Genomic DNA, 24,259 nt, shown 5'->3' with positions numbered 1-24,259 from the left:
GATTGACAGCGTCATCAAGTTTATTACACAATTTTCAACCTATCAGAAAGACAAACAAATCACCGACAACAGGGGGACGGGGCCTTGACCTTTTGGAGGATTGGGTTTTTTTTTCCTTTTGCTATCAGGAAATAAAACTAAAAAATGTGTCATTGAGTAAAAACAAAACAAAAATGGGGAGAAAAAAAATTCTCCGGGTAAACGGCTTTTCCGGTATTCTATATATCTTTTTTCTCCTTAAACTGTCACCGTACTTGGTTTTTTCTACATTAAAAAGACACCCGGAGCTGCTCTTGTTGATAAGCACATCACTGAACACTTGGCCGGCTGGGCGGGGTGCCATATTCTGAAGTGGAGGTGGGGATGGGGTTGGGCGACAGGGGAAAAAGAGTTACAAACCTGTAGCCTCTGTCCCAAGGGAATGTGCCTCTCCAACCCTGGGGAGGGGGCTCCCTCAGTGCCGCGCTGAGGGCTGTGTCAGAAACGTGCAGGGAACAGAGGGAGGGTTCAATCCAACTCAGTCTCCCCTCTGAGCCAGAAGGGTCTCTGGTGACCCTACAACTCACATGCCACGTCTCATGTTAGATGTCATATGCCCTAGAGATGCATGCAGAAGTAGCATCCGTCGCCCCATGGGTACTGCAGGACCCTGTTGCTGCCGCTTCCTCCAGCAGCAACCACATCACAATTTGGATGTCATGGGAAAAGCAATTCCATTTGCCTGTGTAGAAAATGACCCCCAGAGTGGTGGTCCTTAGAACTCTGAGCTGAGCTCATTCAAGTCAGGCTCCACTTCTTCCTTGCTCCTTATCAGAGGCAGCAAGTACCTCCAGGCAGAGCGAGGGGAGCTATTAAGTCAATAGTCAAAAGCTGGAAAAATACCAAATTTGTGACTTTACCTACTAGTGCCAGGTTATCCCACAATAAGTAAAAGTATGTACCTGGAGGATGCAAGCCCATGCTCACATCAAACCTGAAAAAAGAAAAGCCTATGGAAGTAGGCCATATCCTGCCCAACTTGCCTCCTTCCCCACTCCTAGTACTTCACAAGCGTTCTTCACTGCTGAGGTCCGATATCCCCAACTCCCAATGGCAGTACCTTCCTCTAAAACAAGGAAGCAGCCTTCTTGGGGGAAGGGCTCCACATGTGAAATGGAGAAGCCCCAGGGAAAGGGAACACCTAGTGGAGCTGGTTATTGCAAGAGGCAACCAAGCAAGAAGCAGTAGAGGGTGGCAATTGGCTCTGCCAGGCTCCCCAGCGGAAAGCAACCTCACGGGCCTTCTCTGCTTAGGAGAGGCAAGTCCACTGAGGAGGCTGGGCAGCAGGGAGTTAAAAGGGTGCAGCCCTCTGGGAGGCCAGGGAAACAAACCGTCAATACGTAAGGGGGAAAGCAAGACAGGAGCAGCTTTCCACAAGGTAATTTCTGTTCTCATGGTCCCTCCACAAAGGGCTGGGGAGGTAAAGGAGTTCAACAAAGAAGTGGTATGTTAGCAAGGGGTTTGGACCCTCTTGGCCCCATCAAAACATAGTGCTGAGGGCAGGACCCTGGGCATATTTTGGCACACCTGGTCACTCTCCTACAGATCCCACAGGAGGATCCGTTTTCTTTGGGAAGGATGTCTTCCCATCAACCTCACCACTGAACTCCTCCTGGAGAATCAGAAACTCTTATGTTTCCTTGGACAAAGCACCGTTCTCTATGGAGACCAGGGACCTGGACAGGGTTTCCTCCTGTGTGCCACCCTCCCAACCAGATGAAATCTTTAAGTTCTTTACCCTGGCAAACAGGAGTGGGACTGGGAGGGCTGCCAGGCAGTCTTCAATCCTGTAGGGCAGAGGGTATTCCCTGGGGGTCTGGAGGGGGTTAGGGGCTTGGAGGAAGGGGAAGGGGTGGAGCGGCCTCCGTCCTTTAGTCCTGATCAAGGTGAGGAGATGCAAGTCCATTAAAAAAACATTTGCTTCCAACCAGACTCCTGCAATGAGAACATCAGGAGAGAAGAAAGAAAACACAAGTCAGAGGTTACTTGCCATTTAACAGGGGCTTGTATAAATTAACACTAGCATTTTCTAAAGCGACAATGTATAAAGTAGGGGATGTAGACAGAATACAAGCCTAGGAAAGGAAAAGACAGCAGAACTGTCTGGGAGTGCCTGGCACTGTGAGTAGTGAAGGAATGGTTGGAGGAGAAGCTACAGTGACTAGAGGGGAAAAGAAGGACATCTTATTTGAAGGCTGGGGGAAAACAATCAAATGAGGTAGCAAAGCAGTTGGTCTGAAAAGGAGACTTGGGCTGGGAAAGTATGGAAGCTACTACATTTCAGGAAAAGTTGCCATAAAGGAGCATGGTGAGTTTAAATACTGTTTCAGAAAACCTATTCTGAGCAATTCATGGCTTACCTTGAGGGGAAGGGGAAAAATCTGGAAGTGGCAGGTACAATGGCAAGAAAACAATCCATCAACCCCTGAACTCCTGAGAGGCCCCAGCAGAGAGCATGTACTTACACAGGAAAACTCCTAAACTCTCTTTCTTCTTTTCAAGAAGCATGCACACACAGAGCCAGAGAAGTTCTAAGCTGTGCTAAAACTCAAGAGATTTTAAGTCTTTCCCCAGACAACAGCTATGGGTGAGGGACCAAGGAGCCTATCAACACCAAGCAGGAGTGATCTGGCCAGGCCACAACAGAAAACAGAGCACAGAAAGAAAATGATTAGCAGTCACCGTCCAAGAAACCTAAAAGCGGAGTTCCCGTCATGGCGCAGTGGTTAACGAATCCAACTAGGAACCATGAGGTTGCGGGTTCGATCCCTGCCCTTGCTCAGTGGGTTAACGATCCAGCGTTGCTGTGAGCTGTGGTGTAGGTTGCAGACGCAGCTCGGATCCCGCGTTGCTGTGGCTCTGGTGTAGGCTGGTGGCTACAGCTCTGATTAGACCCCTAGCCTGGGAACCTCCATGTGCTGAGGGAGCGGCCCAAGAAATAGCAAAAAGACAGAAGAAAAAAAAAAAAAAAAAAAAGAAAGAAACCTAAAAGCAGTTAAGGACTTCTGCTGAACAGTTAAGTGCTGTTTAGTCACTTGTCACATCTCAACCAAAGCTCAGGTCCCTAGTACCCTTGGCCCTTGTTCCAATGCTGCAGTATCAATCTGCAAGGGGTGGCCTGATCCATCTCGGCAAATAAAATGACTGACAGCAAAAAGGAGAAAGGGGGATTAAACTCAGGCTTAGGATTTCTGGTAATGCCCAAACTGGCAACATAGCCTATGCTATAGTTTCTGTAACCTGGAGGAGCTAGCCAAGAAAACATGCATCCATCAGCCGCCTGATCCTCCTACACCCTGAAACGGTACTATTTCAGCTCAAGGTCCTCAGAATCTGTCACGGCCTCTGAATTTTCTGAACATCTATGCAGGCAGGTATCTTTCACTCTATTTCAAGCAGGATAATGTCCTAAAATAAAGAATATCCTCACACTCTAAAGCATACACACATATACCACAAGAGAGATGTAATTTGGGAACTGTTCCTACAACACAAAACTCAGAGGATAACTAATGCATCAGAAGTAAGCTACAGTTGACCCTTGAACAATATGGCTTTGAACTGTACTGGTCCACTTGCATGCACATTTTCTTTTTTCCAACAAATACCTACTACAGCACTACACAATCAGAGGTCAGTTGAAGCTGTGAACTGCAGAAATGGAAGATGGACTGTAAAGCTATACTCAGATTTTCAACTATGCAGAAGTCAACCCTCCTAACCCCCATGCTGTTCAAGGGTCAACTGAAGAGCACCCAGTTCTTAGAGGTTATGGCTCCCATTTTGGTGCTCATGTGTGAATGCAGACAGGAGGCCAAAGTGAGTCCGACTTCAGGCCCCAAAGGTGGTGCCCATCCTGAGGAAGCACTGACAAAAAGGTGCTATTCTTTTGCTGCCTCGAGATGGAACACACCCTTGGCTCTCAGGGAACACCTGTCCATACACTATAAATACTATTATTTTCTAACTAAAAGGTGTTATACATAGAGCTTGCAAAGTTCTCAAGGTAAACAAGGCCTAGGCACCATCGCCTCATCTTGAAATCTAAAATCACAACTTGCTAAATGCAGATGGAATTAGGCATCCCAGTCTGAGAATGTGAGAAATCGACATTTTTGGGGTGTCAGATTCAGTTCTGCTGGACTCGTTATGCAGATGCAATAACCAACATACCTAGAGGGTGACTAGAAAAAAATGGGGAATTAGAAAACCTCTTCAAGAGTTAACTTCCTTGTCTGTCACAGGCCCACACCAGCCAAATGACTATTGGCTGCAAACTACTGGGTTATAGGATTTTTATCCGAATTGAATCATCCTTATGTTGCAAGAAACAGTCCAATTTTATAGGTGGCAAAATGAAAGTCTCATGTTCAAGTGTTCAATCCCCAAAGTACTGACCAATGGATCTCACAATTTGTCTACCAAAAGGCTGTTAGGAGTAAAGCCAGCAGGAAAAGTGACATGCAGTTACATGTTCCAACTACTAAGCTGAGTGCAGCCGGAGACTACAATTGATACTTTGTACCTACTAAGTAATACCTCCCCGGAGACTCTTATCCTATCAGCTCCAAAGGACAAACACGGTAGGGCTGCAGGATTGGAGGAGGGTAGTGATTGACACCGAACCCTCAGGCAACACCAGAAACTGTGCTATAGCTCAAACAAGGAGGGAGTGCTGCTACTGCTACAGAAGGGATGAGACTGGTCAAAGTCCTACACTATCCACCCTGCCTACTCCCTGAGACCGAATTGTGCTCCACCTTCCTTGGAGTCTGATTTCTGGAGAGGTGGGCACCTCTCAAAACTTAACCTACTGCAAATTTAGAAAGAAGTATCCAGAATCCACAGCATGTTCATTTTCCAAGGGGTATCCATCACTTTCATGATGTCAACCACCCCTAGACTGTGTGGAATAAATGAATGGTTTAAGAACAGAGAAGGAAAAGAGTTCCCACTGTGGCTCAGCGGTAATAAACCCAACTAGTTCCATGAGGATGCAGGTTCGATCCCTGGCCTCGCTCAGCGGGTTAACAATCCAGCATTGCCTTGAGCTGCAGTCTAAGTTGCAGACAGGGCTTGGATCCCAAGTTGCTGTGGATGTGGCTACAGTTGGCAGCTGCAGCTCCAATCCGACCCCTAGCCTGGGAACTTCCATACGCCAAAGCCCTAAAAAGCAAAATAAATAAATAAATAAAACACCCAAAAAAAAAAAAAACAAACAAAACACACACACACAGAAGGGAGGCAGGTTAAAAAATAAATAAATAAATAAATAAATAAAAAAGTTAACTTCTCCTTTTCCCACTTATCTGCTTCCTATAGAAGAATTCCCAACTATAAGACCTCTTAACTTAAAGGCAGGCGATGCCAAACAACGAAGTAGAGGACTATAGCCAAACGTAACAAGACTCCTTTCCTGTAAGTAGGTGGTTGTCACTAGACAACTATTTACAGTCCTTGTGAACTACAGGCACTCACACACAGGAAGTGGGGAGAGTTTCTTTTCCCTTCTTCATCCAGTCATCCATCCACATACACTGCAAAGATAGCGAAGAGAACTATTCCGGCTCCTCACCCTCTTCAATCACCATCATTTCAGACCAGATCAGCCAAACACCAAGGGTGTTTTCCTAAATGTAATCAATGCGAAACCACAAAATTGAGGAGAGACCCCAAAGTCACCTGAGTCAGGCAACAGTCTTCAGGAACCACAAACAGACCATCCTAGCCAGAGTCTAGACTACTTTTAAAGATCTCCACAGATACAGTCCAGAAACAGTCTTTGTAGGAAGCTTGTTTTCAGTTGGGATTGCCAAGCTGGTGGGATGGGACCTGGAGCTGTCTGAGAATGAAAATAATGGAGCTGGAGCCCTTGGAGCCAGGCAGGCCTAACCCAACTTTTCAGTGACTTACTATAGTTCCCTGACCCCAACTTTCCTACTTCTGTTTCTATTAAAAAAACAAAACAAAACAAAACATTGTCAATAAGTTTTTCTAAAGAAATATATCCTGCCACTGAAGTATCCTCCACACAGTCGCTAAAGTTTTAGAGATAATTATTTTCACGGAGTTCCTGTTGCGCCTCAGTGGTAACGAATCTGACTAGTATCCATGAGGATGCAGGTGTGATCCCTGGCCTTACTCGGTGGATTAAGGATCCAGCATTTCGCTGAGCTTCCATGTAGGTTGCAGACTCAGCTTGGATCCCATGTTGCTGTGGCTGGCAGTTGCAGCTGATTCGACCCCTAGCCTGGGAACCTCCATGTGCCACAGGTGGGGCCCTTGAAAATAAAATTTAAAAAAAAAAAGAAAGAGAGAGATCAATTTCTGCTAAGTATCTTGACTTTCAAAAATATTTTTTGTCTTTGTTCTTTTTTGACCTCACTGCAGCATATGGAATTCCCGGGCCAGGGATCAGATCTGAGCCCAAGTTGTGACCCATGCCACATGTGCAGCAATAGCCAGATCCTTTAACCCACTGTGCCGGGCCGGGGAGCAAACCTGTGTCCTGGTGCTGCAGAGATGCCACCAATCCTGTTGCGCCACAGTGGGAACGCCTCAAACTCTTTTTAATAGGCATTCCCGTTGTGGCGTAGCAGACACGAATCCGACTAGGAACCATGAGGTTGTGGGTTCAATCCCTGGCCTTGCTCAGTGGGTTAAGGATCCAGCATTGCCGTGAGCTGTGGTGTAAGGTGCAGATGCGGCTCAGATCCTGCATTGCTGTGGCTGTAGTGTAGGCCTGCAGCGGTAGCTCCAAGCAGACACCTAGCCTGGGAACCTCCATATGCTGCGGGGTGCGGCCTTAAAAAAAAAAAAAAAGACAAGAGGAAAAAAAATCTTTTTAATAGACATTAACTTTTTTTTTTTTTGGCTTTTTAGGGCCTCACCTGTGGCATATGGAAGTTCCCAGGCTAGGGGTTGAATCAGAGCTGGAGCTGCCAGCCACAGCCACAACCACAGCAAAGCTGGATCACTAATCCACTGAGTGAGGCCAGGGATCAAACCTGCATCCTCATGTGTACTAGTCAGGTTAGTTACTGCTGGGCCACAACGGGAACTCCTAGACATTAATTCTCAAAATCGTTAATGTTGGACCTTGAAAACCTACAAGCCGGCAACGGTCTTACTTTTCTTTCTTGGATAATTTTCCCAACTTTTTCATTTGAAAGTTTGGTGGGGTTAAAATATAATAATGATAATGACAACAGCTATCATCATGAAGAACTTAACTATGTGACAGGTACTATGAGTGCTAAATGTTCTATGTGAATTTGCTCACTGAATAGTCGGAAACCCAATGAAATGGTTGGTTATGTTCATTTACAAACGAGGAAACTGAGGAAGAGAAAGTACTACGGTTGGCGGAGGAGCTGGGATTCCCTCTCTGGCTGCACAGTGTGCTCTTAGCCGCTATGCCATGTTGTCTCAGACACCAGGTTAAGGCAGTCCAAAACCAAGCAGAAACTAGCTTACTTTCAGGTCCATCTCAGGGTGGAACTCCTCACAAACAAGCAGAAAACCTGCCCTTCTGAGCCTGTTACCTAAATGAAAAGTCCTCCCGCGCCCTCACTTGCTTTGAAAGGAAAGAGGAATCTTTATCATCCATACTTGCACCGGCCAGCGACGGAGCCTCACCCCACCTTGCTCAGTGGTGCCGGTCCCGTTCTCTATCCCGGTGTCGCTCGTGCTCTCGGTTCCTTTCTTGGAAATAATCGTCATGCCGATCTTCGTTATGAAGCAGGTCCCGGTGCCTCCTGCTGCTTTCCCGGGACCGGCTGGGTGACCTCTCTCGGGACCGATGTCTTTTCCTATTAGAAAGATCCTTCAGCCTCACTCAGAGGGCCTACCCCATTCTTTCTGAGAACACCGTGTTCTGGCGCCTTCTACTATTTGTCTAAACCACTTCCATCACCCTATCATGGGCCTGTGTTGGAGGATGTTAGCTCTTTGAGGACTAGTCTTTTTTGGAAAAACAGTAACGATTGAATTTGTTGAGATCTTACTAATGTATCAGGCACAGTGCTAAGAGCTTTACATGCATTATCTCAGCTCATCTCTACAACAGGTCTGTAAGATAAGTACCACTGTCCTCTTTTGAAAAAATGAGAAAAATGAGGCCTGGAAAGCTGAGTAACACTCAAACTCAAGGTCATACAGTAGTCGAGTCGAATCAAGATTCAGATTCAAAGCCCATGTTCTTAACTATACCAAATTCTTTTTTCCTAAATAAGTCCACTGCCTCACCTGACAGATTCCAGACAGTGCAACATTTATTACTGGAAATGCTTCATTAATTTCTTCCCCCTTAAAGACATGAGGGCTAGGTCTGCTTTTTCAGCCAGGTCCTTGCCAGATACCCTGGGCTCCTTTCCTCCCCCTGCCAATCCCTGGAAGAGTGCTGCTCAGGGCTGGCAGGCCGCTGAAGCAATCATCAACTCACCTGGATGAGCTCCCGCTGGCACCCACACTGTAAGACTTGGCTTCAATGCCATGAAGACAGTCCTTAAGAGAGGAGATGAGGACACGGCAACGCTCATCATTGGCGACCCGGGACTGTTTGATAACAGCAATGGCTGTGAGCAGCGTCTCAATCGCGTCACTGTAATCCCCTGACAGGGGATGGATGGGAAAGGCCAAGGATGAGCAGAGGCAGTAAACTAACTGATGAAAAGGAGAATTCAGGAGGACACAAACCGAGAGCAACTAGCTGTCCCACAGAATCATAGTAAAATGGATGAGGTGGGTGTGGCAGGCATCCAACTGTATGGCGCCAATATTCCCACGGTCTGGAATCAGCCAGAGGCTCTCAGATACTGCTGGTGGGTGGACACACCGGAATGGCATTGTCTGAGGGCTCGCTGACAGCATTCATTAAAAGAAACACAACGTCCATACTTTTTAACCCAGCAAGTCTAAAAATTTTCTACTACTGTTCACAAGTATGTAGTTTAAACAATGTTTCAGCACTGTTTGCTGTACTAAAGAATCAGAAACAACTTAAAGTTCCTTCAGTAGGGTTTGGCTGTACAAATTATGGAACACGGGTTCTAAAGAACACTACGCAGTTGTTAAAAAGCATGAGGTAAATCTGTATGTAAACAAACAATCCATGTAAAGCGCTTAGCACGGTGCCAGGCACACAGTAAGGGGTCAATAAATGTTAGGTGTTAGTTTATGTAACAGATGTCTAGAATATTTTTAAAAAGTTGTGAAACCTATTCCATTTTTGTTAAAAAAATCAAAATTATATATGTGTTGTAATACGCACAGAAAAAAAAATCTAGATGATAGACACTAAATTGTAGGTGGTCTTATTGATGATTCCCATACCGAGAACTTCTGTTTACTAACACTGCATATTTCCATGTGTGAACTACTTTAAATCTGTAACCAGATAATGCGTACACATACACTTATATATATCTAAAACATGTATGTTGTATGCACGTACACACATATATACATACACACATATTTTTAATTACGCTGCCATCAAGAACTAGGCCCTTCATTCCTCACATTTGAGCACTGTTCAAGCTCAAGAATAGTGGCTGCTGTGGTACTTGCACAATGCTTTTCCAAATTAAAGCTTTTCTTGCTTTTCAAGAACATTAAAGACAAGACAATGCAAGGAAAGCATGAAACCAGACATGATAATGAGGACAAGAAGCTTCCTGCGTGCAAGGCAGTTAAGAACAGAAACTACGGAAAAACTGCGATTGTGTGAAGGTCTAGGAGCACCAGGATTTTGGCTCCACCAGGGTAGGGAATTTTTGCCTATTTTGTTGGCATTCAATAAATATTTGTGGTCTGGATGACTGGAATGAGAACAAAACAAAGGGAGGAGAGAGGTTTGGTTACTGATCATCTTAATGTGAAGGGCTGGTGGAGAAGAACAACGTTTTCTTTATACTCTGTATATCTGACTTGCTACAGTGAGCATAGGTTACTTTTTAATTTAAAGAGATTTACTCAGATGTCAGTGAAGGTTTCTGGCGGGGAAAAAAAAGAGAAAGAGAGTATGTATACTTTCTGCTTTTAAACTACTCTGGATTCAAATTTTGTAGCCAAAGATGAGAAGTTACAGAAAATGAATGATAACAGAGTTAACTGATTTCTCAGGAGATCTGACAAGCTATATTTACATCCATGTGGGAAATTCACAGGAAGGAAGTGAATATGATGAGTGTTAATGTGACTTGGACCAGAACTCAGAAACTTCCTATGTTCTCTTTTCTTAGGAACCCAAGATTCTGTGCCCATGGCTCTCAAAGGCATGGCTTCTTGTTCTGCCCACTTAATACTCACAGGAGGGCAAAAGTTAGCTAGAAGGGTACATTATGCCTTAAGATGACACCCAACAGTCTCTTTCTAGGATATGCTACATACAGGCTACAAACTGGGCCTCGATTCCCAAATGTCGTCAGATTCCATATCTAACCATCATCTAGTTGAGGCATCAGTCCTGAAAAAGCTGAGGCCTATCCTTAGCATTGGACTCACTACATAGATACCAGACCCGCTGATCAACCACTGAGACAAGATCTCCATAAGGCAGGAATTTCATTCTACAATAAATACCACAATGAGATGGTATTAGTTAGTTATATTTTAGGCACTAAGTTGGTTTTCATGGGGCAGGTCCAGACACAAGCTAAATACATAACACTGGTGGAGCTTCCTAAAAGCCAAGAAATCAGGTTATACATTGCTTTTCAAAATGTGCCACTCTTAAGAATCTACCCAGTGCTCCAACTTTATCTTATTGAACTTCCTGCCAATGGAAATGACAAAACAATGGAAAAACTAAGGTTAAGGATGAGTTACCTGCACTGGCTCCAGATACCGCTTTGGAAATGGCACTGCTGGAAATTGCTCTGTTTCGCTTCATGATCTCTTCAAATTCTGCTTCACTCACTGTAGAGGGCGGAGGGCCCGAATCTCGGCTGCACAGAAATAATGACACTGCTGACTGCCCAGACCCCTTATTATCTTTACCACACTCTAGAGGGCTGTGTTATTTAATTACGCTCTCCTGTGTAAGGTCGTAAGAGGATCTCTGCCTGTTCACATATACGTTCATGCTCTCTACAAAGACAGGATTTATATCATACACTTTTGTAATTTTGCCATAACCCAATTATGCTAGACACTCATGGCATTCTAACAGTGACCTATAGCACTCAATTCAATCAAGCGCCTTAAAAAGGGATACGAAGGACATGGTTTGGGTCCAGGGGTAAGATGCAAACAAAACACCAAATAAAAACATTCTTTAATAGAGTTAACTATTTCCCAGGATTCCATACTACGACAACAGGGTTTTCACAAGGGAAAACACAAGAATTCAGTGCTCACATCCTCAGGGAGACCAAAACACTTAACACACTATCTACCTTACTATATCTGGCTCAGATCTGAAAGGAACGAGATAGTCCTTACCTGCCATGGTGGTTATAGGGTGTCGAGGCCTTCATGTAAGTATCTGGTGGAGGCCCCACTGTGGCATTTGGTGGGGGGAAGAAGGCTGGATTGAGGTGAAGGGCAGGCGGGATGGCCCCGGGGGGAGGTACAGCCAGATGAGGAGGTAATCGAGGAGGAGGGGGCATGAGATGCTGGTAGTGGATGCCAGGAGGAGGAGGAGGGACCCCAAAACTTGAGGAGAGAGGTGGTGGGGGTGGAATTGGGGGTGGGGGCAGACCCATCAGGGGAAGGGCTGAAGGAGGGCGATTGAAGTAGGGCAGCACACTGGGGGGCTTATCCACACGGGCAGATGAGGGTACAAGGTTCTCAGAGGGTGTGGCCCGTCCATCAGCAGAATCACTGGAATCTCGGGAGTGGGCCCGAGGAGGTATTCCTACGAAGCAAAAGAGTTACTATTACTGCCCAAGCTTCAAACATAACCACGGGACCAGCTCATCCTTCAGCATGAGTCATCTGACACCACACTGAAGAAGGTGACAGGTAGCTGAGAAAGAAGGTAAAATTATCTACTGTTTTTACTTTGGCCTCAGAGAAAAAGGTCAGAGGCAACTTAGTCAAGACATAAACCCATAAAGTAATACCACCCTAAATTCTGTATGTCAAAGAATGTCCTTTACCCGGACCTCTCAGTGTTTTTAAGAATTTAAATTATCCTTAGATTTGTTTAGTAACCCACGAGAAGATAATGGCATTGAAGTTTGCTCATTACTATTCAGCTGGATCCAAGCTGATCCGAAACCCCATCTTCCCTAGTAGGAGTTCAGGTACTCTCTCCTCAGTAAGAGTAGTAGCTGACCTCCTCTATCTGCCGTACACTTGAAATTTTCTCTCTGCCATGGCACTTTGGCCAGAGACTGTGGGGGAAGGGAGGGAAGGGCAGGGGACAACACTTCCTCTAGCCACATAACCCAATAATTGGGATGGTGAAGAGATACAGAACAAAGAGTTCTACTAGACTGGAGGAAATGAGAGAAAACGGGAGCTAAGTCAGGAAAAGATGTGCTCACTGAATGAGCAGACGGCACAGAGCTGACATGGGACAGGGACAGGAACTCCTGGCAAAAGCCTGGTGACAAAACATGCCTGAAACCTGGGAAACTCCCACCCCATTTCAATGGCCTAAACGCTCTAGCCCACAAGGCAGCCTACCAGGACCATCACGTGGCACGGGATTACGGTGCTGTGCACAACAGGGGCTCCAAACATGTTTGTATACAGCTGGAAACATGGCTCTGACACTGTCAAATCACTTGGTTAAATGTGCTCCTTCTTTTCAATTTAACATCTACTCTAAGCCTGGTTAACGTGGAATCCAACAGCATGAACTCAAGTGGCCTCGAGAGTCTTGGAGGTAAAAATCTTTTAGTAGACAAAAATCTTTTGGTAGACAAGTGTGGAGAGACAGAAGTGCTCCTTAACCACAAACTTGTTAGGAAACCCTAATTCCTGATTCAAGAATAAGGTGGAATGAACCCATCACAGCATTCTCTTGCTTTTCATGTCTCAAACACATGGCATCTTGCTTCTTCCCTGAGTTCTCTCAAACTGAAGAAAGAGCAGGTATTAGCTAGCGTGGTCCTCTGAGAATTAGCTACCTTCCCAGCTACTGTTCCCACATCTGTAAGAGTTCTTTCTGTATCTATCGCTACAAATCCCAAGAGTAGCAACCATTTTGAAGCAGTTTAAGTCAACCTGCTGAACTTACTGAATTAACAGAGCTCAAGTCCATCAACATGACAGAGCAGAAAATACCACTCAGTCACCACCATCATTTCAGCAAAGAAAGGTAAAACTGAGGCACAAACAGCCAAGTGACGCAGGACTGTTACTCTCAACGCAGAAGTAAAATCATACACCTTAAGAAAGTCAGGAGAGGGGACTCTGAAACAGAACGGACTTTGGAAACTCAGGTTATCAAGGAAGAAAAATGTTGCGCCTTCTAACTCAGAGCAGCAGGAATTCACACCACATCCACCTAGGCTCTCAATCTAGTTAGAAGAACACAGTTGTTTCTATGCAAGAGTTGAGTGGCTACATTCCCACCTCCAATCAATAGACACAAGGTCCCAGTGAACTACCCAATCAATAGGAGGGACTATTTTGAGAGCAGCACCTAAGCAGTGTCAGAATGTGGGTGATGAAACTCTGCCATCCCCCAACTGTACTAAAAGAAATGGCAGCTGGCTGTTTTAGGCAGGGGCTTGCAGGGTGGCTGCACCTCTGAGGTCAGGACAATCCAAGGTAGGTCCTCAGGTTTCGCAGGTTCAGAAACTTGATTTTTAACAGTTCCCCAGGGGGTGACTGAACCCTAGGAGATTAAGTCAAGCTATCCAAACTCACAAGAGACTGATTCATAAATCAGAATGCCAATTTATTAATTTACAATGAGAAATATAACTGCCAAGCAGACCGGAATACTTGTGTCGGCTGGTCAGTGCATTCTCTTCCCAGTAGGAGAGCCTAGTTGGGAAACCAAATTAGTATCAGGAGGAGGCTTGGTGAGCACAGATCAGAAAAGAGGGGTAAGGAGAGCTTAAGGGAAACTATCACCAGGCTAAGGCAGCACAGCGCACCTTTCTTTACTAAAGGGCAACATTTGCCAAGCAGACTAAAATAGCAGGTAATGGAAAGGGTACACGCTGCCCTGGACAATGCCGCAGCAACACTGTTCAATTCTCACTCTACGGCACTCCTTCCGGGCTTTCCTTGCAGAGCACCTTTCAGTGCATGTTTAACAAGACTACCGCCGTCTTCATGTACTTGTGCTTTTGGTAGTTGCCTCTTAAGGATTTATTATAGACATGTCTTACAACTGTAAGCCCATTTGCCATACACTGATTTTTTTTTTTTTAGATAGAAACACATAATTTAGATTTAACAGGAATTTTATACATCGTGTGTCTAGTTCAGATGGGAAAGTAGGCCCTAAGCAGTCAAGTGACTCATCCAAGGTCACACAATGAGTTGGTGGCAGAACCAAACTATAACCTGAACCTTCCTGACTCCTAGCATAGTGGTCTGTCTTACAAACAAGCCTCATTTTTTTTGGCTTACCCATTGCCAGGGTGCCACCCGTAATCACCACCACCCTCCCTCAAACTTCTCCACATTGTAGGCCAAGCCCACCCCACAGAAAACCAACCAACAAGTGCCCCCCTTCATACAGATGGTCTCCACGTACCCCCTCTTGGGACTCGGACGCACTCACGTTTCCGAGCCTGTGCCTCAAACTGTGACAGGTTCTGCCGGGTGGCCGGCCTCACGTCCACTTTTTCTCCATTAAGAACTTTTCCTGGCAGAAGTTCCAACAATTTGTGGACAGAGTTTTCAGAGGCTACCACCACCTCAGCATACCTTGAGAAAGAAAAATTAAAAAAATGAGTGAGATCTACCAGACGACCAAGAGAGGAACACAGAAATTCTCTTCCACTCTTAGTGAACTACCAGCAACGAAAAGGTGTCGGCCTAAAATTTTCCTATTTATTTCGAATGAGAAACCAGCTTTCTCTGCCCCTCAATGGATGGACGTTGCACATTGCAGCTAGGTCCCCATTCTACGGTAGTCTGCCAAAGCCGAGGCAGTAAACTGGGCCAGGGGTGGGAGGGATGACATTACAGGGCCAACATGACAGTACACATCTGTTATCCCAATGGTTACAAACTAAAAGGGGCTTCTCAAATCCGGACCTCACCCTTTGGACTGGCCATTTGCTCGATTCTCTGCAAATTTCAACTCCACCACATCATAGACTCCTATAGAGCGAATAACCTGGATCAGCTGCTGGTCTGTGGTCCACTGGGGCCGGCAAGATGGAAAAGGAAGAAATGTCAAGAGCTACACCCCCTCCCCCAGAATACCCCAAACCCTTCCCCCACACCTAGGATTCTAGTCATCACCATGACCCCCCACAGGAAACCCAGGCCATGGGTATTTCAATCAAGTGCAGATTTTTCCTACCGTCTTCACCCATAGAGAATTCCAAAACCACCTACGCCTGCCTCAACCCCCATCATTAGAGATTAAGAAGATTAAAACCTATTTTAACTTTAACTGCCATTTGGGCTGGCTGGTCAACAGTTTAAACACTGATTACTAGCAGCTTTTGGTTATAGATCTGATAAGCTAGAGTTGATCACTGTCACTAATTTCCCCTCAGGATACATATTTCTTAATTTGAAAAACCACCTCCCACTACCAGTCCCCAAACACGTCACATGATAACTTTTGTTGAATAACAATCACCACCTACCCCAAAAGTACTAAAGCTGTTAAGGTCTTTGATCCCTCTCACCCATCATTATCACAGGACCAACTAATGACTACCAAGAGTTTGAGGTGTCCACTCTGAAATCTCATCCCACAGATGACCCTGGGAGACATAAAGCCCCAGGGTCAGGGGCAGTAACAAGATGGCAGAAAAAGCAACTACCCACTTAATCATTGCTTTCTTCGGCACCAGTACGTCCTCAGGATAGTTCTCTTTCAGAGATCAATCCAACCTGATCCCAGGAAAAAGAAATCCAACCCCATCAGAGCACAAAACAGTGCAACAGTGGTTTTTGAAAATGCCATCACCTCCCAGTGCTCTCCCCCCAGCCCGCCCACAAGCCTTTTTGGTTCTGCATGCTCACCCAGGAGAAACTGCCCACATAGACAGCAGCTCGCCTATTACGCAGGCCACTGTAGGTGTACAGAATCGCAGGGGTCTTGTTATTGGGCTTGGGAGACGGCTCCTGGCGAACAGGAGGAGGTGGCTCAGTGCTGCTGCTTCTGTCATCTGAGGGCTGTGAGGTGGCTGTCAACACGTCATCATACAGGTCAATCTGATCTGTATTGTTGAACTCTGGGTCCTAAGAGATGAGGGGTTGGCAAAGGTGGGTTTGAAAGCCTTTCATTTTGTTCATTCTATTCTACTCTAATTTACTTACAATCCACAGCCAGAGAGTTGATAAAACAATATACACAACTTCCTTATTCTACTCTAGGAAACTAGGAAGAAAAACGTTCCCATTTAAAACATCTTTAACACTTAGTTATGTTTATATAGATGTTTCTTCCAAGACTGGTAGGAGTCTGTGGTGTTTCTAGCTTTTATCAACTGTGAGACTCAAAAGGTACATGATGATTAAATAAGCAAACTAAGAATGCATAGAGATGCACCTGCTACTGCAACCAATGAGGCCAGCTTCTCAAGACCACATCGAAGATAATGAAAATTTATTTTCAACATCATATGCTACTTCCATACACTACTCTATTAGAAATAGAATATACTTATTTAGAAATGGAAAGCAGGGGAAACACATGTTAAAGTGGGAACCAAAATACAAAAGAGAATGGGAGTTACTAGTTTAGACTACTTTTTTTTCTTCTTCCGTGGCCACCCCACAGCATATGGAAATAGAATGGGAGTTACTAGTTTAGACTACTTTTTTTTTTTTTTTCTTCCGTGGCCACCCCACGGCATATGGAGTTCCTGGGCCAGGGATGAGATCTGAGCTGCAGCTGTGGCAATCCTTAACCCACTGTGCTGGGCCGGGGACTGAACACGCATACCAGCATTCTAGAGACACCACCGATCCCACTGTGCCACAGTGGGAACTCCTGGTTTAAACTATTTGATTCACACAAATGATGAGGGAAGCTCTAAAACTCATAGTACACAACCCCATCTTTCTATTAACCATCAAAAGAAATTAAAAAACAAAAAGGGAGTAACTAGCGATTTTCCCCTTACAGGTTCCACTTCTCACATGACATGCAGATCTAATGCATTACCGTGACATTTATATGAGACATCTTTGAGCAACACCAGAGATGTTCAATGATACACAAAAGCAGTGCAAGAGCTCTAAGATATAAGGGTCAGGAAACAGAACAAGCGCCCATATCATAAGCATTTACAATATGAGCATGTATTCTGCAAGACAGGCAAAGTATACTTTTGCCTATGTAACATACTGCTATTATAGACTGGAAGTCTGTGTCCCCCTACAGAGAGAAACCCTACTCCTCATGGGACGGTATCAGGGGGTGGGGCCTTTGGGAGGTAATTAGGATGGGATGAGGGTGGAGCCCATGAAAGGGGTTAATGCCCTTAGCAGAGTCCAGAGAGCTGCTTGCTCTGCTTTGCTCTTTGTGAGGATACAATTTGGCAGCCTGCCACCAAAAGGGGCTGCTCACCAAAACCTTAGCCTGATCTCAGCCTTCCATCTTTCAGAACTCTGAGGGAAAAACTAGCTGTTGATAAGCTGTTCGGCTTTTGGTATTTTGTTATAGCAGCCCACGTTAACACTCGTATCAAAAATCCTAAAACCACAAGAACTACTATTAAGGGACCTAATGTTTCAGATTTTACAACATCATTATCTCTGAGAGGACCTTTTTATTTTAAGGATCAGACAAATAATTTTTCAGTTAACATTTGAACATATCCAAACAGGGAGTTCTCGCTGTGGCACAGTGGGTTAAGAATCTGACTGCAAAGGCCTAGGTTGCTGCAGGTTTGATCCCTACACAGTGGGTTATAGGATCCTGTGCTGCCCAGCTGTGGCATAAGTTGCCAACTGTGGCTTGGATTCAATCCCTGGCCTGGGAACTTCCATAAGCCATGGATGTGGCCATAAAAATAAATAAATAAACAAAATATCCAAACAGTGCTAAATATGATACTGCCAAAATGACAAAGACAGGAAGTTTGGAGTGTTTTAAAGAAACTGCACCTCATTCATGTCATTGCTGTCTTTTAAAAGAGGCAATAAAGAGAGTTCCCACTGTGGCTCAGGGAGTTAAGAACCTGACTAGTATCCATGAGCATGCAGGTTTGATCCCTGGCTTAGCTCAGTGGATTAAGGATCCAGGGTTGCCACAAGCTGTGGCGCAGGTTGTAGATGCGGCTCAATCTGGCGTCGCTGTGGCTGTGGTACACACCGGCAGCTTCAGCTCTGATTCAACCCCTAGCCTAGGAACTTCCATATGCTGCAGGTGCAGCCCTAGAAAGAAAAAAAATACTAAAAATTAAAAATAAAAAAGGGAATAAAGGAAGTGCCCATATTAACGGAATAAAAAAAGAATTTATATTAGGTAACTTAGTTAGATCCCTGAAGAAAGAGAATCATTTCCCCTAATTCAACTCAGGACAGGAAGCTCCAGTACCACTCTTCCTTCAATACCATCACAAGAACTGCTATTTCTAAAGTGAGACTGGAGAGGAGACTCACTACAAAATGCAATCTTAGACCCCACCATCCATCAGAAACTTTCAGAAACAATCTTTCAGTTTCTCAGAAGTACAAGGGTAGAACTCTGCACACCCAGACAATCCTACTGTCCTGCTGATGGGGAGGGGGGGGAGGAGGCTACTTCCTGAGGCATGCAAACAGCTTCAAATATTACAAATACTTTAAGAAGCCCAACAGAAGAGGAATTTGAACATTGCTAGGGATTGAACCCAGGCCACAGTAGTAACAATGCTGTATCCTTAAGCTGCTGAGCCATTGGGGAACTCTGAGAGTAAAGTTTTTTTTTTGGTCTTTCTGGGCCACACTGGCGGCACATGGAGGTTCCCAGACTAGGGGTCTAATCGGGGCTACAGCTGCCGGCCTACACCACAGCCACAGCAATGCCGGATCCAAGCTGTGTCTGCCACCGACACCACAGCTCACAGCAATGCCAGATCCTTAACCCACTGAGTGAGGCCAGGAATCGAACCCGCAACCTCATGGTTCCTAGTCAGATTTCTTTCTGCTGTGCCATGACAGTAACTCCTAAAAGTAAACTTTTAAGGGCAACATAAAGCAAGAAAAGGAACCAGGCTCAGCACTAACGAGCCCAACTAGCACCCGTGAGGATTATGGGTTTAATCCCTGGTCTTGCTCAGTAGGTTAAGGATCCAGCGTTGCTGTGGGCTGTGGTATAGGTTGCAGATTTGGCTTGCACCGTGTTGCTGGGGCTGTGGCACAGGGCAGTGGTGCAGCTCCAATTCAACCCCTAGTCTGGGAACTTCCATATGCTGCAGGTGTGGCTCTTAAACAAACAAACAGACAAACAAAACAAGGCAAAGGGAATCAGTGAGGCAAATAAGCCCAGGAAGACTTTAAGTAATCAAATGTGTAAATAAGGACTGCATAAAAAAGGATGAGTATATATGCGAGGAATGGGGAGAAGCTAACATTGGACAGCACAGAATGGATAATAAATTAAAAAGGTGAAGAAAGGTGGGGTTAATAACTGGACATTTTGTGTGTGAAATACTCCATCCACAGCCTTATGTCTCAATCCTAACTCTAGACAAACCACTTATTTATTCATGTACTAAGAATATTTGCCCTTATGGTTCAGGGTAGAGAAAGGACTTAGAAACCACCCAATCCTCTCCAATGCTCTAATCCTTTGCAGTACCTCACACTTCACGCCAGGGCGTGTATATATATATACGTCTATCAAGGATTGTGAAATGGAACTTAAAGGGAATGAGGAAACGACGTCTTGGATGGTCAGTGGAACCAAACTGGAATTCCTTCCATGCGGTATCTGTGATTCAGAGCTGCTTGTCTAAAAGTTGTAAAACATAAACCAGTGCTGATAACTGGGTAGTAAACATGCAGATTTGGACAGCTCAAAGATCAAACATGAAATCCCCCATACTGTAAGCCTAGGCAAACAACCTACTCTTTCAGTGTTCCTCAGAAAATATGATGGACTCAATCCTGGAAAATCCTGGTGTATGGATTACCTTATCACAAGATTCAAACGGTCTCTTTAGACCATAGAGGCCCAGTTCAAACAAGTTTATGGGAACTGTTCTTATTTCTTATGCACAAGGAGGACCTGTTGAAGGTTCTGCTGAAGATTTTATTGAAGAAACAACATATCAAGTGTTTGGATTTAAATCTGCTAGCAATATCAGTTAATTTTATTCTTCAGCTACTAAGACAGAAAAACAGCTGAGGGCCTGAGGTTTTTCTGATTACCAAATGAGCTGGTGATTTCCACAGTTTAAGCAAAACCTAATTCTACAACTTAAGTGGAAAAACAGAATGTTTTATAGGCATTGATGCTGAAGGTTTCACTCCAGGGAGATTAAAGAAAAATGGGAGTTCCTGCTGTGGCACAGTGGGTTAAGAATCTGACTGCAGTGGCTAGGATTCCAATCCTGACCCAGCACAGGGGGTTAAAGGATCCAGCATTGCTGCAGTTGCAGCGTAGGTCATAGCTGTGGCTCAGATCTAATCCCTGGCCCAGGAACTTCCATATGCTGTGGGTGAGGCTGTTTAAAAAAAAAAAAAAGGAAAAGTAAAAAGGAGTATATATTTAATACTGAATTAATACCAGATAAAAATTGTGTGGGTTTGTTTGTTTTTGACTTTGAGGGCCATACCCATGGCATATGGAAGTTCCCAGGCTAGGGGTTGAATCGGAGCTACAGCTACCCTCTACAGCCACAGTAATAGGGTATCTAACCTGCATCTGTGACCTACACCACAGCTCATGGAAACACCGGATCCCTGACCCACTGAGAGAGGCCAGGGGTTGAACCAGCATCCTCACGGATACCAGTCTGATTTGTTTCCATTGCACCACAATGGGAACTCCAGAATTGTGTGCTTCGTAGCTGTCTGAGGAAGCTTTTGGTTTTACAAAAAAAAAGAACTTGTATGATTTTGAGTTTAAATAAGAACTTCTCAGAGTTCCCAGGTGGCCTAGTGGTTAAGGATCCAGTGTTGTCACTGCTACACTGCGGGTTCAATCCCTAGCCCAGACACTTCTGCATGTATAAGCCAAAGAAAGAAAGAAAGAACAAACGAACTCCTCCCCCTGTATGCTCAATGGACCTACCTGCTAGCCCTTTTCCTGATAGCTACAGGGGAATAATAAAGCTTAAGATATTTTTCCCCAAAGCAACCTATTTGATATCATTGTTTCTTTCAACTGTAACCAAAGCTCAGTTCTTGGCTCTGTAATTACTACTTCCACAGTTCTCTCCTCACACTCTCCTTCCCTGTCATTATCCATTGCCCTCAGCCATCAAGAATGGAACCTTTTTTGAGCACAGAAATCCATTTTTCCCCTTTTAGCTCGCTAATCCTAAAGCGGTGCCTAGCAAACAGAAGTAGCTCAATAAATACTTGTTGATGAAAGTAAGGAGAAAACTGGGCGTACTGTGCAAAGTGCCTGTCTCAGCAGAAGAAACAGAACAGAGGCAAAATACTCAGCAGAATGGTAGCTCTCAATTACTTTTCCAGAATTGTCCTCTCCAGCCCAAGAGAGCAGCTGTGAATCCCAAGACTCCCAGTGTAACAAGAGTTAAGTAGTTAGTTCTACAAGAGGCTTTTGCAGCATGCGTTGTGAGAGATCTGGGAGTCCGCATGTAGGGCTCCATCTAAGAACTGTGCTTATTTTCCCTGGGGAGCAAAGGACACGTGACAAGGTTCTTGTGCATGGGTAACCTTGGGGTGAATCAATAACATTCTTGAAACATTCTAAAACACAATCTGTACTGGTTGCCTTCCATCTAAGTTTGCTTCTAACAATTCTAGCCAAACAGAGCTTTTACCACTTCTTTAGCAGCCTCCAAATTGTACCAAAACCAGATTGGCTAAAAATTAACTCATTTGTGGGGGAAAAAAGCACCCCTCCCCTGGACTTCCCCAAGACACAGACATTTGAAATCTATACCTTCTTCAACTTATCAAGCATTAACTACTGTCTATCTTGTATAAATGTCGACTAGGTTTCACAAATCATTTTTGGGCTGTCTTAGACCTATTAAAAAAAAAAATCGTTTAACTAAAGAGATCAGAGAACAAATAGCTGAGGCCAATGACTTCTACCCTGACAAAGCAGTGACCATTAGATAAGGCTTGTCTTGTCTATGACCTACAAGCTATACCGCTTAAAAATTACGAAATCTCATCTCTCAGACCAATTGAGGCTTGATTTGTGGTCTAGAATCCTGTTCTCCATTTCTAAAAGTGAAATCAGCAGCTTAAATACTCAGTAGAATGTTGCTATTAACCCACAGATAAGGAAATTAAGGGGAAAAAAGGTGTTGGGGGGGCTGCCCTTGTGGAATGTGTAAATTCCCAGGCCAGGGACTGAACCTGGGCCACAGCAGTGACCCAAGTCACTGTAGTGACAATGTCAGATCCTTAACTCGCCACAACACAAGGGAATGCTGAGGTTTTTCAATTAACAGAAAAGAACTAAAGGAACTTTCTTTTCTTGCTATCTCACACTGTTAAAAAAAAAAAAAATCAACATAACATAAAAAGTAGTGAAAGTCTGATTCAAAGTAACATGCAAAAGTCAGGAAAACAATGGTTTGTAATTAAATATACTAATCCTTTCTTTTTATCCGTAAATAATGATTTGACTTGTTTGAAATTTGTAAAACTTTAACATACTCAGGTTAATCAGCAGTAATATACAAATTATTTCACTTTGCCTGAGAAGACATGGGGAAATGACTAACTTAAGCAAGTGAAAGAAATGACATGTATCAACCTCCTCCATTGCTTCGTATCAAAATCAGGGTCCATCAGGGCACTTTCTTTCTCTAGGCCGTTTTATTTGTGGGGGGAGGGGGCACATTCTCAGCACACAGAAGTTCCAGGGCCAGGAATCAAACCTGCACCAGAAGAGCAACCCGAGCCACTCTAGTAACAATGCCAGATACTTAACCTGCTGAACCACAGGGGAACTCTCTAGCCTGTTTTTTTTAACCCTCTTTCCAGGTCCTTACATACAGCCATTGAATGCTGCCAATTGAAAGAACCAGCTTACTCAAGTAGAACAGTGCTGAAAACAATCCAGGCATGATATTAATAAGCTTTAAATAGACACTTTGGAACGTACTTGAGGTGTGTTCTCAAGAGCTCAGAATTAAACTGTATATGAGATTATTGTTTCAACGGAGATCGCTGTACAGCGTTCCTTGACATAACACAAAGAGAACAACGACCCCAAGTTAAGAGTATATTGAGTGAGTCTATATCTTCTTCCTCTCCTTTTTTTTTTTTTTTTGGCTTTTTAGGTCCAAACCTCCGGCTAGGGGTCAAACCGGAGCCACAGTACACCACAGCCACAGCTATGCGGGATCTGAGCAGAGTCTGCGACCTACACCACAGCTCACTGCAACGCGGGATCCTTAACCCACTGAGTGAGGCCAGGGATCGAACCTGCGTCCTCATGGATCCTAGTCGGGTTCAATAACCGCTGAGCCACGACAGGAACTCCCCTAGATCATCTTCTTAATTGGTTTGTTTGACACCATTACCTCCTCCCACCAAGCAATTAGATACATCACTAAAATTTATTACACTAAAATGTCTACGGACTTCTCAAGACTGGAGTCAAGCCTGGAAGGAAGGAAAACAGAAAACAAATGGAATGCAGCTGAAATTAAACGTTAAAGTATCTTTCATACTGTGCCTTGCGCTGCCTCATGGGGGAGGAGAGTACTCCAGCTGCGCTTTGAGAGAATCTCAAAGGAACAGACATCAATGTTGTCCTCGTGAATACCAGAGCAAATCTAATTCTGATTTCTAAGCGTGGTTAGTCTTTGAAGAGACTGACACCCAACTTCAGCTTCCTAGGGGAGCAAGTTCCACAGGTTGATACACCATTCTATTAAACCTGATTTTTATTTGCTCTTAAAGCCTTTAAAATGAAGCCTGAAGACTTAAATTAACATAAAGCGGAATGGTCAGACGTCCTCAACGTCTGTGCTAG

General features: G+C 44.5%; 1 protein-coding gene across 17 annotated transcripts in view; it reads right to left on the bottom strand.

The window, feature by feature from the left end:
- Window positions 1-2: 2 nt before the first annotated feature.
- Window positions 3-24,259, bottom strand: part of CPSF7 (cleavage and polyadenylation specific factor 7) — a 25,196-nt gene continuing 939 nt past the window's right edge. For 2 of the 17 annotated variants that reach the window (XM_085010951.1, XM_085010950.1), the window contains exons 3-11: window positions 16,159-16,377; window positions 15,961-16,026; window positions 15,219-15,322; window positions 14,708-14,880; window positions 11,485-11,899; window positions 10,870-10,988; window positions 8,483-8,651; window positions 7,683-7,850; window positions 3-1,974 (exon numbers count right to left, since the gene is read on the bottom strand). In XM_085010951.1, the coding sequence (XP_084867077.1) occupies window positions 7,688-7,850; window positions 8,483-8,651; window positions 10,870-10,988; window positions 11,485-11,747 (714 nt within the window). In that variant the 5' untranslated portion in view covers window positions 11,748-11,899; window positions 14,708-14,880; window positions 15,219-15,322; window positions 15,961-16,026; window positions 16,159-16,377 and the 3' untranslated portion in view covers window positions 3-1,974; window positions 7,683-7,687. Of the gene's footprint in view, window positions 5,049-7,080; window positions 7,851-8,482; window positions 8,652-10,869; window positions 10,989-11,484; window positions 11,900-14,707; window positions 14,881-15,218; window positions 15,323-15,960; window positions 16,027-16,158; window positions 16,378-24,259 lie in introns of all 17 variants that reach the window. The other 15 variants (XM_085010953.1, XM_085010952.1, XM_021082932.2 and 12 more) reach the window with 9 other exon arrangements.

Source organism: Sus scrofa, chromosome 2 (genome assembly GCF_054392235.1).
Source record: "Sus scrofa isolate SSC_HxYL_T2T_F1_AM1 chromosome 2, Sscrofa_HxYL_maternal_Yorkshire_Landrace_v2.0, whole genome shotgun sequence".
In the NCBI taxonomy this organism is placed as follows: Eukaryota; Metazoa; Chordata; class Mammalia; order Artiodactyla; family Suidae; genus Sus; species Sus scrofa.
This window is presented reverse-complemented; position numbering and strand designations above follow the sequence as displayed.